General features: G+C 49.5%; 6 protein-coding genes across 6 annotated transcripts; 4 read left to right on the top strand and 2 right to left on the bottom strand.

Moving 5' to 3' along the window:
- Positions 1 to 3,096: 3,096 nt before the first annotated feature.
- Positions 3,097 to 4,302, bottom strand: EI90DRAFT_3016507 (uncharacterized protein; the record flags this gene model as incomplete). Its single annotated transcript, XM_039056999.1, has 3 exons — positions 3,097 to 3,375; positions 3,738 to 3,985; positions 4,047 to 4,302. The coding sequence occupies 3 exons, from the start codon at positions 4,300 to 4,302 to the stop codon at positions 3,097 to 3,099; spliced, it is 783 nt and encodes a 260-aa protein (XP_038915880.1).
- Positions 4,303 to 4,513: 211 nt separating this feature from the next.
- Positions 4,514 to 6,105, bottom strand: EI90DRAFT_3016506 (uncharacterized protein; the record flags this gene model as incomplete). Its single annotated transcript, XM_039056998.1, has 6 exons — positions 4,514 to 4,786; positions 4,918 to 5,421; positions 5,485 to 5,639; positions 5,692 to 5,859; positions 5,997 to 6,016; positions 6,059 to 6,105. The coding sequence occupies 6 exons, from the start codon at positions 6,103 to 6,105 to the stop codon at positions 4,514 to 4,516; spliced, it is 1,167 nt and encodes a 388-aa protein (XP_038915879.1).
- EI90DRAFT_3123780 (uncharacterized protein) lies at positions 6,104 to 6,478 on the top strand (the record flags this gene model as incomplete). Its single annotated transcript, XM_039063644.1, has 2 exons — positions 6,104 to 6,248; positions 6,303 to 6,478. 2 exons carry the CDS (start codon positions 6,104 to 6,106, stop codon positions 6,476 to 6,478), a joined length of 321 nt encoding a protein of 106 aa, XP_038915878.1.
- A 1,482-nt stretch (positions 6,479 to 7,960) lies between these two features.
- EI90DRAFT_2920562 (uncharacterized protein) lies at positions 7,961 to 8,146 on the top strand (the record flags this gene model as incomplete). The annotated part of the gene is made up of 1 exon (XM_039054751.1): positions 7,961 to 8,146. One exon carries the CDS (start codon positions 7,961 to 7,963, stop codon positions 8,144 to 8,146), a length of 186 nt encoding a protein of 61 aa, XP_038915877.1.
- Positions 8,147 to 8,327: 181 nt separating this feature from the next.
- Positions 8,328 to 8,606, top strand: EI90DRAFT_2920595 (uncharacterized protein; the record flags this gene model as incomplete). Its single annotated transcript, XM_039054753.1, has 1 exon — positions 8,328 to 8,606. A coding segment is annotated over one exon (279 nt), but the record flags the coding sequence as incomplete, so codon positions are not given.
- Positions 8,607 to 10,453: 1,847 nt separating this feature from the next.
- EI90DRAFT_2857953 (uncharacterized protein) lies at positions 10,454 to 11,056 on the top strand (the record flags this gene model as incomplete). The annotated part of the gene is made up of 2 exons (XM_039053781.1): positions 10,454 to 10,565; positions 10,602 to 11,056. Coding segments are annotated over 2 exons (567 nt in total), but the record flags the coding sequence as incomplete, so codon positions are not given.
- Between the last annotated feature and the right edge of the window lie 1,356 nt (positions 11,057 to 12,412).

Below are 12,412 nucleotides of genomic sequence, written 5' to 3'. Positions count from 1 at the left end.
CTCCAAATCCCGTGTATCTCTGCCCTTCTTCTGTGACCTTGGATCCGTTGGAGTACACGAAGAGGCGCCTAGTACTCATCACCTGATCAATATAAAGTGGTCTAGAGGGTACCCGACCCCTTGCACCTATATATATAGTATCTACTAGTCTTGAGTGCACACACTTGTGCACTAGTGCTCAGAGGCATATATATAGGACAAAATACGTAAAATATTAGGTTTTTGCAAAGGCCCTTCAGGCCTTTGTGGAGAAGCTCCGGGGTCATGGGCCTCTTTTTTCGTGTCACTCTATTGAAGACTGGCTCGTTGTCACATGTGCTCCCAGCATCAACTTCGGCTGCATTGCCACTGTCACCGTCGGTGCTGACCACCTACAAGTCATTCTTCACCTTTTCTTTACCATTTTTCTTCGTTCTTTTTCTATGTAACCTGTTCTGTATTCTAAACTTCGTAATGACAAATGGAAAGAAACGACCCAATTGGTCATACACAGTGCAAGATTGCCTTTTTGGGTGAGGTGGCTGCAACAACTATCATCCATCAACAGACCTCAACACTCCAGCAGTCCTGTCGGTACAACAGCAGATGTTCCAATCTCCTCTCCTCAGTGCCTGACACTTGTTGGCTGCCCGCTCTTGCCGTTCAGTGGTGCAAGTGTGAGACACTTCTTCTTTTGAGGTTTCGGATCCCTCACCCCCTTGCATTTCTTGCCCCTGATCATGCAGCTTAACAACCTGATTGTGCATGTCAAACATGGGTAACCTACTGGTTGGTCTCAAGGGCTGTGCTGGTTGTGTTTGTTTGGGTCGAGATCCGAGTGGCGTCAGAGGATCCAGGAGTCTCACCGGAACTTGCCCTAGAGCCCTACCCACATTAGTGCCTTTGGAGACTACCATTGTTAGACACTGGTCCGGGGTCGGCACCGAGGGTCGCTGTTGTGGGCCGCTATAGGCCGCAATGGCCGTGATGCCACGAACAAGGCCCAGGGGTAGGGCATTTGGCCTCAGCAACTCTAAAGGGAGTGCTGTGCCCCCTAGCTGTCTCTTGGCCCTCATTTCGGACTCACTGGGGTTGCCTTGTTGGGGTCAGGGCTTAGGGGTCGTGGTCACATCGATATTAGAGCTAAGGTACAATAAAGTATCATACAGGATATATATAGGAGGAAGAAATGAATAGAAGCGGACCCGGGCCGGAGGCCGAAGGGTCCGGAAGCAAACAAGAATAAGGGGTGGGGTTGGCCGCATAGCGGTCGGCAATGACCGAGGGTCAAAACAAACAATAACAGATAAATAAAGGAAAGAGTGTAGGGCCGCAATAGCGGCGATGGTATCATAGCGGCACTGGACTCGGAGTTGGGCCGGAGTCGGGTGCGGGGATGATAGCGGCCCTGTAGGGGCCAAGTGGGTGGGGTAGGGGAGTCGCGCTGGGCACGGTGCCGGAGGTGGACTCAGGGTGGGGAGGTTGGTGCAGCAGTGGGGGAGTCGGCCAAGTGTAGGGGAGCCTAGGGGCAAGTGGGGAAGTGAGCAGGGAGTCCTCAGGGAGGATAGGGCTGAGGTCGGGGCTCGCGCTCATGCTCACATAGCGGTAACGGGCTCGGGCAGCATCGGGACGGGCGGCTAACAGGCCGGAATGCATGGCCGTGACAGCCATGAACGATATACTGACTGGCTGGGTGCGTTAATAGGCAAAGCCATCACATCTGGATGATTTAGGTCATTGGCTGTGGTGGAGCTTGTCGAGCTATGAGTGGGATCAACATTTGATCTGTGAGGGTTGTACTCATATTTCTGACATACGATGATGTCTGACTATTGTGGCTGCCAGATCCTTCTATTCCTGCTCCTTCGCCCCACACACGCTCGTCAAGTGCCTTTCGCTGCCTCTCAACCTCTTCTTTGCTTAGCCTTACCCATTTTATCTGGCCATCTTTCCATCCATCAATGACTTTGCCCAAATGACTAACAATTGCATGCTTGTCAGGGATCGGCCCCTGACCCCGCTGTCAGGGCACCCAACCACACCCCAGAACCACCTTCCCAGACTTCCCCCACTTCCCAGACCTCCCCGTCCCTACATACCTCTCACAACTTCAGCCCGCAGGAAAAATCACGTGGGTTAAGGCGAGCAACTCGCCTTAACCCATGTGACACCTTTTCCAAGTCGCGGGAACATGCTCGGCTTCTACCCGGAGTCACGTTATGAACTGTACAGTACACTTCCTTTTTATAGTAGCCAAGCGGGGAATAGGGAAACTTACCCTTCTTCTCAACTCAATCCCCGCTTAGTCCCTTCAGTGAGTTTGAGGAGCTGAGGACAGGGTCTAGCGCCCAACCACCCGGAACACCGCACACACCTAGGACTGAGGTCGGGCTGTCCCTGATCGAGGACCGAGCCCTGACAATGCTTTGGTTCGATAATTTTACCACCAGGGTAATGTTGATGAGTGACACTTGATCTCGGAGCTGGACTATAAGCGTGAAGCTCAGTCTCAGCTAATATGCGTGAAGAACTAATTGTATTACCTATAAGCATGAAGCTAGAGGTAATGTACATAGTGTAAGTTACAATAGTAAATGAAACAGTAATAAAGGACTGTTGTAACTAACCTCAGTCTCAGCTAATATGCATGAAGAACTGAGGGAAAAGGAAATGAATTCAAATGAATGAATATATCCGTGGCCTGGCACGGGTTAGTCCAAAATAATATAAAAGAGGTGTTGTGACCAAGTGGTCACGCTACCACGGGAATGTGGCTGTCCGGGCAAGTTCCTCACTCGGATGTGGGAATGTGGCTGTATGAAAACTCGTCCGGCCTCCCATAGCACACGGTTCCTCCAACAGGTAATTTTTCATGTCAATCTCAACCCCATGTTCTATCATGAGTTTCAAGTAGTTATCTGGCACCCATTCCATAGATAACCTTTCTTTTCCCATGATTTCATCTAGTAGGTAAGTCAGCGCAGTTCCAATCCCATCGCATCCCCATGAATTGACTTACAGAGACCGTTCCTTGTGACCTTCACCATTTCAGACCGGAGTTCCCTTGATCTCATCTTGGCAACTTTCACAGCACCTCGAAATGCCCCATATCAGTGCCTATGAGTCATTGATTTTCCCAACCTTCTCACCCTGAATCGCACCGACTGTGTATCCCTCCATGAGGCGAGTATGCATCATGAGATCCTGCTGAGCTGTTGTTTTCCAGTACCCCATTGCCTTTTCCATTCCCCACAAAACAGGCATGAATATATCCTTGCTGTGTCCTTTGGTCATGATAATGACAACCTCTGTTGGAGAACAGCGCACAAGCGCAGCCGGGCAAGTTTGTACAGCCACATTCCCATGGCTGAGCGAGGAACTCGTCCGGCTGGCCACCTAATATTTTTCACTTTTGTATTTATTTCAGACTACTCCACTCCCAAACTACATGGGAATTCCCGTTCATTCAATTCCTTTTTCCCTCAGTTCTCTTTTGCATATTTGCTTGAGACTGAGGTTAGTAACATCACATTCTTTAGTTTCATCCTAAACTTATATTCTGTATATTACCTTTAGTTGCCACACTTTACTAGGTAATATAATAATAGTTCTCTTTCGCATATTTGCTTGAGACTGAGTTGCCACGCTTTACTAGCAATTCAATCTGCACTCAACCTCGATGCCACAGGCCTCATTGACAGCCTGCACCTACTAACCTGATTGTCCCTTTTGCCAAATCATGTTCTAGGGCCACTCACTGTCTTCACCAGTTGATCCCGAGCATGCATTGTGATGGAATTCATGGATAATTCTGGTGAGATTATCATCCACTTCAATGCACGATTATCCCTCTTAACCATCACTCCCTCGAGTAGAATTCTGGCATAATGCTCTTCCTCCAATGTCTGTTGACCCCACACGTTGTCATACAATAGTGAGCCACTGCCTATTTCTTGAAGGAGCTCAACATACTCCTCCAAGTATGGAAGGCAGAGTTCCGTGTCCTCTGGAAGGATATTTCAGTCCAGTACGTTTCTTACTCCATTACGCAAACTGATGCCACACACCCCTCAGGCAACGTGCCTCAGCCTCAGCATGGGCCCATGCATTGGCAAGCATGGGCTTGCATGACGTTTTCGGTTTCGCCATCCGATAGTACACTTGGCTCCGGATCTGGTTTTGGGAATAGTATGAGCCGCAGCCAGAGAACTCCAGCGCAATGGCCCCCACATGGGATTCGATGAGCTTTTTTAGTTCACCAACTTGTTCATTGAAAGCTGCCTTGATAGCCTTCTTGTTTGCAAGAGTGGCCTGGGTAGCCATGGGTCCTGGCGCTGATGTCAGTGACCGTTGTACCTTTGCTGCATTGGTGCATACCTCCAACCTGCAGGCCCCTGACTTGATTAGTGTTTGAACAAATATAAACAAACAATGGTGCTGTGTTTATTTTATTGGGGGATTTTAATTACATAATCTATATAGCACATCAACATGTCTTTTGGGTAGAATGAGAAGGTCATGGTGTTCTTGATCCCTAGGAGCGTCGATTTGCCATCACCATATGAGTAAGCAGTGCGGCATAGGTGGGTGCACAACCAAAATGATTGATTAGCATGTTGTGGTATGCGGTTTCACTGAAGTGTTTGGATTGTCCCATGCTGATGATGACATCCATCTCGATTTCTGACAGCTCCTCATTGTCAGAGCGTTGTTCTACAATAGCCTCATATGAGGATGTCAGTGTGAGGGTGCTTGGTGCCGTCATGGAGGTTTGTGGGCCTCCGGTCATTGCCGGACCCACTGCACACTGATTTATACAGCTTAGGTCAACAGGAAGGGTTGGGAGAGGGCCGTGGGTGGATCAGGCCATGTCGGAGTTGTTGGTGTTGCACATTGTATCCATCGGGAGGAGGCAATGGATGCCCTAGCTGAGCTCACTGTGCTAATGGGCAAGTCAAGCTCAACGCTCTGAAGGTGACTGGCAATTTTTTCCACTAATTCATCTTCTATTGAGTGACCATCCCATAGACTCGAAGTATTTGAAATGGGGCGTTGCTCACTCATGGGATGGGCGATGAGATTGGGTGCCTTCCAGGATGGTCCTGGCTGAGGCATGACGCTAATCCTCCCCTTTCCCTTAGGCATTTGTTTATATGGCTTCTTCTGTGAGCCAGGGAGCATGGGGGTTGGGGTCGGTGAGCACATTCCCAATGGATCGGGCATTTCAAAGTGTGTGAGGTTGTTCATCGCTGGGGTACCTGGGCGGGGGACACTCGTCTCTTGTGTTGGAGCTGAAAACCTTTCCAATATAGCACTTTGGAGTGCTTGCCACTCTTCCCTTTCCTCAAGGCTCTTTGCAGCGATCACCTGGACAGGCATCTTATGACCCTCATAATCGACCACTGCAATGCTTTGTAACCCAAGGCGATCAAGGATACTTGTCTATTCATCGAAAGGGTTTCTGTGAGTCAGTTCTTTATGTCTTGCAGTCGTTCCACCACTTACACAATCATGTAGTTCCCACATATGTGATTTAATCTCAAGAAGCGGCTTCAAGAGACGGTATTGAACCATATGCGACATTTCAGTCTTGAAAATATGCTCTGGGATGAGGGATTCTAATGTATTGATGGCGATGTGACCCCCATTTACGACCCAGTCTTTGTTTGAACATTAGCAATGTTGAATGTCGTTTGGGTGGACAGAACTCACCTTTAAGCTTGTAAGGGATATGGAAACTAAGGATGAAGCTTTTGCTGACTCCCTGACTCCTGAACCACTGGATCTCGTAGTCGTCAAGCCTGTACTTGTTGTGACATCCCTTCACATAGGCTTCAAAGACACGTTGGGCAACTGGCCGGGAGTTCTGGAACTTCAGGTCTTTGAAAATAAGGGGTAAGCACTCGTTATTGGCATGGACATATCAATTGACCACCTTCACTCATCCCTTCCATGATGAGGGGTATCCCGATGCTGGAAGGTTCATGCCTCGAGGACAGGTTTTGGGTCACACTCACATTGCCACCAGTGCCACTGTCTATTATTCAATATTATTCAATCAAGTGAGTGCTATGCACACAGCTCAACCCCCCTCCACCATCCACCATCCGAACACTTCCTCGGCATGCCAAGGAACAAAAAAGGCACCAAACAAAATGTCCTTGTGACTAATTGGGTGACGAACTCCCATAAATACATACAAACTGGTATCAGTGCTCGAAAAAAGGCCAGGCTGGATATCCAAGCCTCTCAGGAGCAGTTGCTTCAAGGTATGCCACAGCATTGTTGGCAGTCCTGGAACCACAGTGCTGATCATAAGATAGAAGTTTCTCAGGAAGATGTCAAGCAACTCGAAGAGCTCTGCAGCGCGACACTGGGAAGTGCCATTGAGGACTGGGAGGATGAGCCAACAATGGCTCAGTTGAGCTTATTCCAAGATGAGGACCTTGACTACGAGCAACTACTCAGTGCGTTGTCCTCTCTGTCTCCAACACCATGAGTATATCACCAGTGTTCCAGTGTTTTTGTCATGCCAAACTCATGTTCACATTCCCCATCCTACGCTGACCTAGGTGCAAGAAAGGCCATGTGTGGGGTGCCAGGATGGCACAACTACACACTGCTTGGACAGAGCAACTTAATGCCCTTGCCCAATGTTACATTCGCTTCAAGGCTGGCATTCCTTTGCACTATCCACAACATCAAGAGGGCACCAGCTGTATCCACATCATGTGCATTGATATCTTTGGTTGGGTGTGCTGAATATCGTCGCGATTAACATCACTGACCCTGATCCCACAGATGGACGGTCGTTTGAGTGTATACCCCAAGGAGACATGGATACTCACCCCTCACCCGCGCCCATGCATGCAGGATATATTCTGCCAACTCCATCAGACCCACAAGTGGCATTTTATGTATGATCATTGGAGCTTCTTCATTCACTCTTTTGTGCAGCATCAAACTTCAGTATTCAGAGCTTTTCGTGCCTCCTTACCAATATGCACAAGGTGATTTACCCCTGTATCCTGCATGCTTTCTTGTAACTACATTGAATTTCAGGCAGTATATCAGCCTTATCTTAAAACTCAAATTTCCCTTGCTTTCGACATTTTTTATCGAATCCTCTCATGCCTTTCCAGTCTCATCAAGGAAAAAATGGGAAGCGACACACCTGACCACTGGCTGAGGACCTCATGTCCTGCATGCCACCACCAGGTAGGCGCTTATGGGATCATCTTTACAGGATCTGACATTTTAAGGTTGAGGGCGAGCCTGAAGTCCCCATCTGTCAGGGACAGCTCCGAAAGCGGCGAGGTCCCGGCGTGAGGGACCCGATGGGACAGATGTCAGCTATGCGTAGCGGCGGTCCCATTACAGGGTGAGCGTCCCCGACCACTTAGTCTGAAGTGGGAAGTTGAGAAGAAGGCTGCTTCTTCTGTTCCCACCCCAGGTGCTATTATATACATGCGGTTGGGGTCACGTGGGAGGAGCCACATCATCCCTGCACATAGCCGCACTCCCCTGGGTATCTCCGTGGGAGATCCCGGAGGTGTGCCGCTCTGTGAGCAGGAATGCGCGTGGCGGGCGCGGCGATTGGGGGAGCAGGGTTAGGTGTGTAGTAATACATAGAGAAGGGGAAGTTGACCATGGAACGGAAATAGAAAGAAAGAAGGAAAAGGGGAGAGAAGAAACAGGGAGTGATAGCGGGGGAGCGGAGTAGGGTGGTGCGGCGCGGGGTCAGGTGGGGTGTGCCCTGACACCATCCAGTTCATTGTGACTGGCAATGGGAACACATCCCTTTCATGCTTATGCCATCACTTTGAAGGGGATTCATGCTTGTTTCTCAGTGACTATTACGTCTCACACAAAGAAGTTGACAGGTTCTCCGATAGTCAAAAGCATTCTCATCAAGACACCCAGGTGTGTGCCTTCATTTGTCATCCTATCTTTTCGTTTCCTGACTCTTTGGCCTGGTGGAATGGAGGAGCGATCTACCGCCCCAATATCAGACAGCTGCCTTGGCTGGAAGAACATGCAGCCAATGCCAGTGAAGTCAAGGCCTGGTGCAATGCAAGTCATGGACGAGACAGGGATTTTTTCGGTTGTTTGTGGACATGGAATTGTTCAATTCCTGATCGACATGGTCCAAAGTGGGGAGTTGTAAGCAATACTGACATTATTATGTGTCCTTACCTGATATTGTGACTAGAGCCAAATATCCTATTGTGGTGGCGAATAAGCTCATATGCACGTTCAGGAATAACATCCTTTTTGCTTATGATATAGGGTGCACATTCTCCGCTACATTGTCAAAGTCATTGATTAGGGACATCATATGAGAAACAAACTTCAAGTGCTGCACTGGCTCTTTCCATGGCACTGCTCACCATAGATCATGCCAGTTGGATTTTCTCATTGGTTTACAAAAAGGAGCAGGAATTGAAGATGGCAAAGGTAATGAATGCCTCTACTCCGAAAGCAACGCACTTGCTCCCATCGTCTGCCATGCATCCCCCTACTACTGTCACCTCCGAATCCAGATTCATTTCACAAAATGGGATGAGATCAAGTATGAGCGATTAGGTATATGTGAGCTTGTTGGGTTAGCACCTTTGAGACACTAATCTCGCCCCAATAGGTGATTTCTTACTGTCATATCCATACAATCCCGACCTCCGCTCCGGGCTCCTGGAACTCCGAAACTGACTCCGGAGCCCTACTTCCCTTCCATCACCTTCTCCTTGCCAACTTCCAAGAGGTTATCCCACCTCCAGCTCTGACACCACCTTTGGTCCGACTCCGGAACATTCCGGGTCTGACCTCATCCTCAACACCTTCCAGACGAGCATGCAACACCTATGCTCCTGACTCCGGACCTCCGCTCCGGAATCCCGGTTGCATCTCCGTCTCTGGAACCTCCGGTCTTAGCTTGTCAGGATCCGGACCCCAGCTGGGAGTGGCCAGAGGGCGAGGCCAGGTGTGGATGCTGGGGTACTCTCCCCAGGTGCTAACTCCTCGAAGTCACTGAGGGGACTGGCCTCAGCCTTCACAGGGAATGAGCTGAGAAGAAGGGTAAGCTTCTCAGCCCCCTGTGAGGCCGACACAAAAGGACCCTAGGAACTATACAGTTCCCGCTTGCTGCCGACTTTCCATAATGGGTGTGACCCGTGGGAAAGTTCTGGGCGAGCTGCTTGCCCAGAATGTTCCCACGGTTGTGGCTGTACATTTCTGGGCGAGTCACTCACCCAGAACGTTCCCACGGGTTCGCATGTGCGCGTCATTATGTGAGACAGTGGGGGGAAGGATAAGGGGAATGGGGAAATGTGAGGAGGGGGTGGTTAGGGAAAGGGTGAGGGTGTCTGAGGGTGAGTGGGGTCAAGGGCTGTGCCCTGACATAGCTCCGACCTCAGACTTAGACCCCACCTCCACTTATACCCATTGTATTGGTTAGCTCATTCCATTTAATTACATTTGCCAATATTCCGAAGTTTAACTTCCGAGTTCGGACTTTCCGGACTTACGTCGGACCTTGCAACTATTGCATTGCTCCATTCAATTCCGCTATTCTCCCTCATTCCTATTTGGGCTGCTGCTTCCTTTCTATTCAGTCAGCTGGCCATTCCCCACTCCCATCCTCCTTCCTTCCTCCTTGGGCCTTGGCCCTTCACTCCTCCTTTGGGAAACACCATTGAGTCAAACACTTGACCCTCGGTGTTGTTCCTCCTTCCAGCTCCCTTTGTCTGCTTTCGGAGTACCCTTGCTCCTTTTGATTCCGGACCCCTCCTTATATACAATGTACATAGTAACTTGTAACCTCAGTCCGAAATCGACCTGAAATGCCCCCAAGAGACTTTCCCTCTGCTAGATCCGAAATTAGGGACCCCTAGGACAACCAGCAATGGCACAGCACTCCGCATGAGTCGCTGAGGCTGAGGTCCTTCCATGCTAAGTCTCCGATTCCACTCCAGAGTCGTCCAAATCCACCCGTTCTAACACTTACTCAGAAACTACGCCTCCACATTGAAGATCATCACAGACAGCAGTGAAACCCTTGACACCATGCAGCAAATGCAGCCGGACTTCAATCCTGATCAGGATTGTCCACAATGGTTGTCTGAAGAGTGGGAGTACATTCTATCGTTGAGCTCTGAACCCCAAGAGGAGAAAATCAAAGTCAATTACTTGGACGCCATTGAGTACTTCGAACAGGCACAGTGAGTGACATTTTTGGACCATGATAGTTCGACCTCCATCACCACTACCATCTCCTAGGGCCACAGTCCAGTACTGGTTGTTGCAAATCACAGTAGGAACACAGGAGAATTATATTGGGTTACAATTAACTCAGGCAACTGAAGCGCTTGACAGTGCCCATGCTACCATGGCAGCACTAGAGACCGATGCATCCCTCATCCTTCCATGGATGCCAGACAGTCCCCAACGTGCAGAGGCAATAACCCTGCACTGGCATCGAGACTATCATCATCTTCTTGATGAGATTGAGCATCGCACTGTATCACATCAGTTTGAGATCGAGAAAATGGGACTTCCAAAGACTGGCAAGTTCCTTTATCTGATCATCAGTATGTACTGACTGGTACTCCATCGCATGCACCCAGATTACAAAGCTCGTCAACAAATCGCATCACTGGTTGCAAAGCAAGGAAAAACTCTTCATACCACACTCGAGAAGTACAATACACTAGCAGCAAGCATGAACCCACCAAAGCTGAGGCTGACCTGGGAGGATGTTACCAGTTTGGACTTCATTTCCGACATCGTAATACTGCATGGCTGTGGAGATATTTGTGATAAGCCCTGGGCACAACTTCTCTTTCGTAATGCCATGCAAGCATGGTTCAAGCTGCAGCAGGCTCATGAGGAAATTGAGATAATTGCGATCGAAGCTACACGAATTTGGACATCTATCAATGAGGAGGAGGCACACTTACACGATTTCTTTGATGTTACTCGCTTGACTGATCCCATCCTTGCAGCCTACATTTCCTTGGTCTTCCAATACTGCCTCAACGTGAATTCACACCTACATGCAAAACTTACCCAGTTGGCAAAACAGAGGCATTACATAGCCCATTACACAGCAGGAACCCTTCTTCCTCCCATGTGCCCTACAGCTCCCACTACCAATGACACTGCTCCACCACCTGGCACAAACAAATCTATAGGGAACAGGGCCCAACCAGAGAACAGCCCAAGTAACTTGGCCAAAGGGGATGTTCTGGAGTCTCATGTTGAGACATTAGATCTAGAGGATGGGAACAATGATGACGTTGTGGACAATGGAGGTTATTTACAAGTCATTGGCAGAATCGCGAGTGCTTTGGAAGCTATGGATGAGGATTTAATATAATGTTAATTTGACCTCTTTTGCTTATTTACACGAAAGTGTGGGATAGAAAAAGAACGAAGAAAAACGGTAAAGAAAAGGAAGAATGACTTGTAGGTGGTCAGCGCCATCAGCGACAGTGGCAATGCAGCCGAAGTCGATGCTGGGAGCACATGTGACAACAAGCCAGTTGTCAGGGCACACCCCGCCTGACCCAGCGCCACACCCAGCGCCACACTGCCCTACTCCGCTTTCCCTGCTACCACTCCTCATTCCTCCTCTCCCTTTTTCTTCTTTGTCTTTATTTCTATCCCATGGTCGACTTCCCTTTTCTCTGTGTGTCGTTGCACACCTAATACCGCTCCCCCAATCACCGCACCCGCCATGTGCATTCCTGCCTACAGAGCGGCACACCTTCAGGATCTCCTGCAGAGACACCCAGAGAGGTCCGGCTGTGTGCGGAGATGATGTGGCTCCCCCCACGTGACCCTGACTGCATGTATATAATAGCACCTGGGGTGGGAACAGAAGAAGCAGCCTTCTTCTCAACTTCCCACTTCAGACTAAGTGGTTGGGGACACTCCCCCGCGATGGGATCGCCACTATGCACAGCCAACATCTGTCCCATCGGGTCCCTCTGTCAGGGACAGCTCCGAGGGCAGCAAGGTCCCGGCGTGTGGGGCTCAGTGGGATGAGTGGCAGCTGTGTGTAGCAGTGGTCCTGTTGTGGGGTGAGCATCCCTGACCACTTAGTCTGAAGTGGGAATGTGAGAAGAAGGCTACTTCTTCAGTTCCCACTCCAGCTGTTATTATATACATGCGGGATCGATCATGTGGGGTGCGCCACATCACCCTCGCACACAGCCATGGCTCTCTGGGTGCCTCCACAGGAGATCCCAAGAGGGTCTGCTGTGGGTGCAGGGTGAGTGTGGCAGCAGTGGTGGCAATATAGGGATGGTAAGATACAGGAGGGGAAATGGGCATGCACGCCGGTGATACATCGAACAGCGGGAAAGGTGGTCCATGTAAGAGAGAGAAAGAAAGAAAGAAAGAAAGAAAGAAAGAAAGAAGAAAGGAAAAGGGA

This window comes from Cantharellus anzutake (genome assembly GCF_015039405.1).
Source record: "Cantharellus anzutake strain C23 chromosome Unknown EI90scaffold_24, whole genome shotgun sequence".
NCBI lineage: Eukaryota > Fungi > Basidiomycota > Agaricomycetes > Cantharellales > Hydnaceae > Cantharellus > Cantharellus anzutake.
This window is presented reverse-complemented; position numbering and strand designations above follow the sequence as displayed.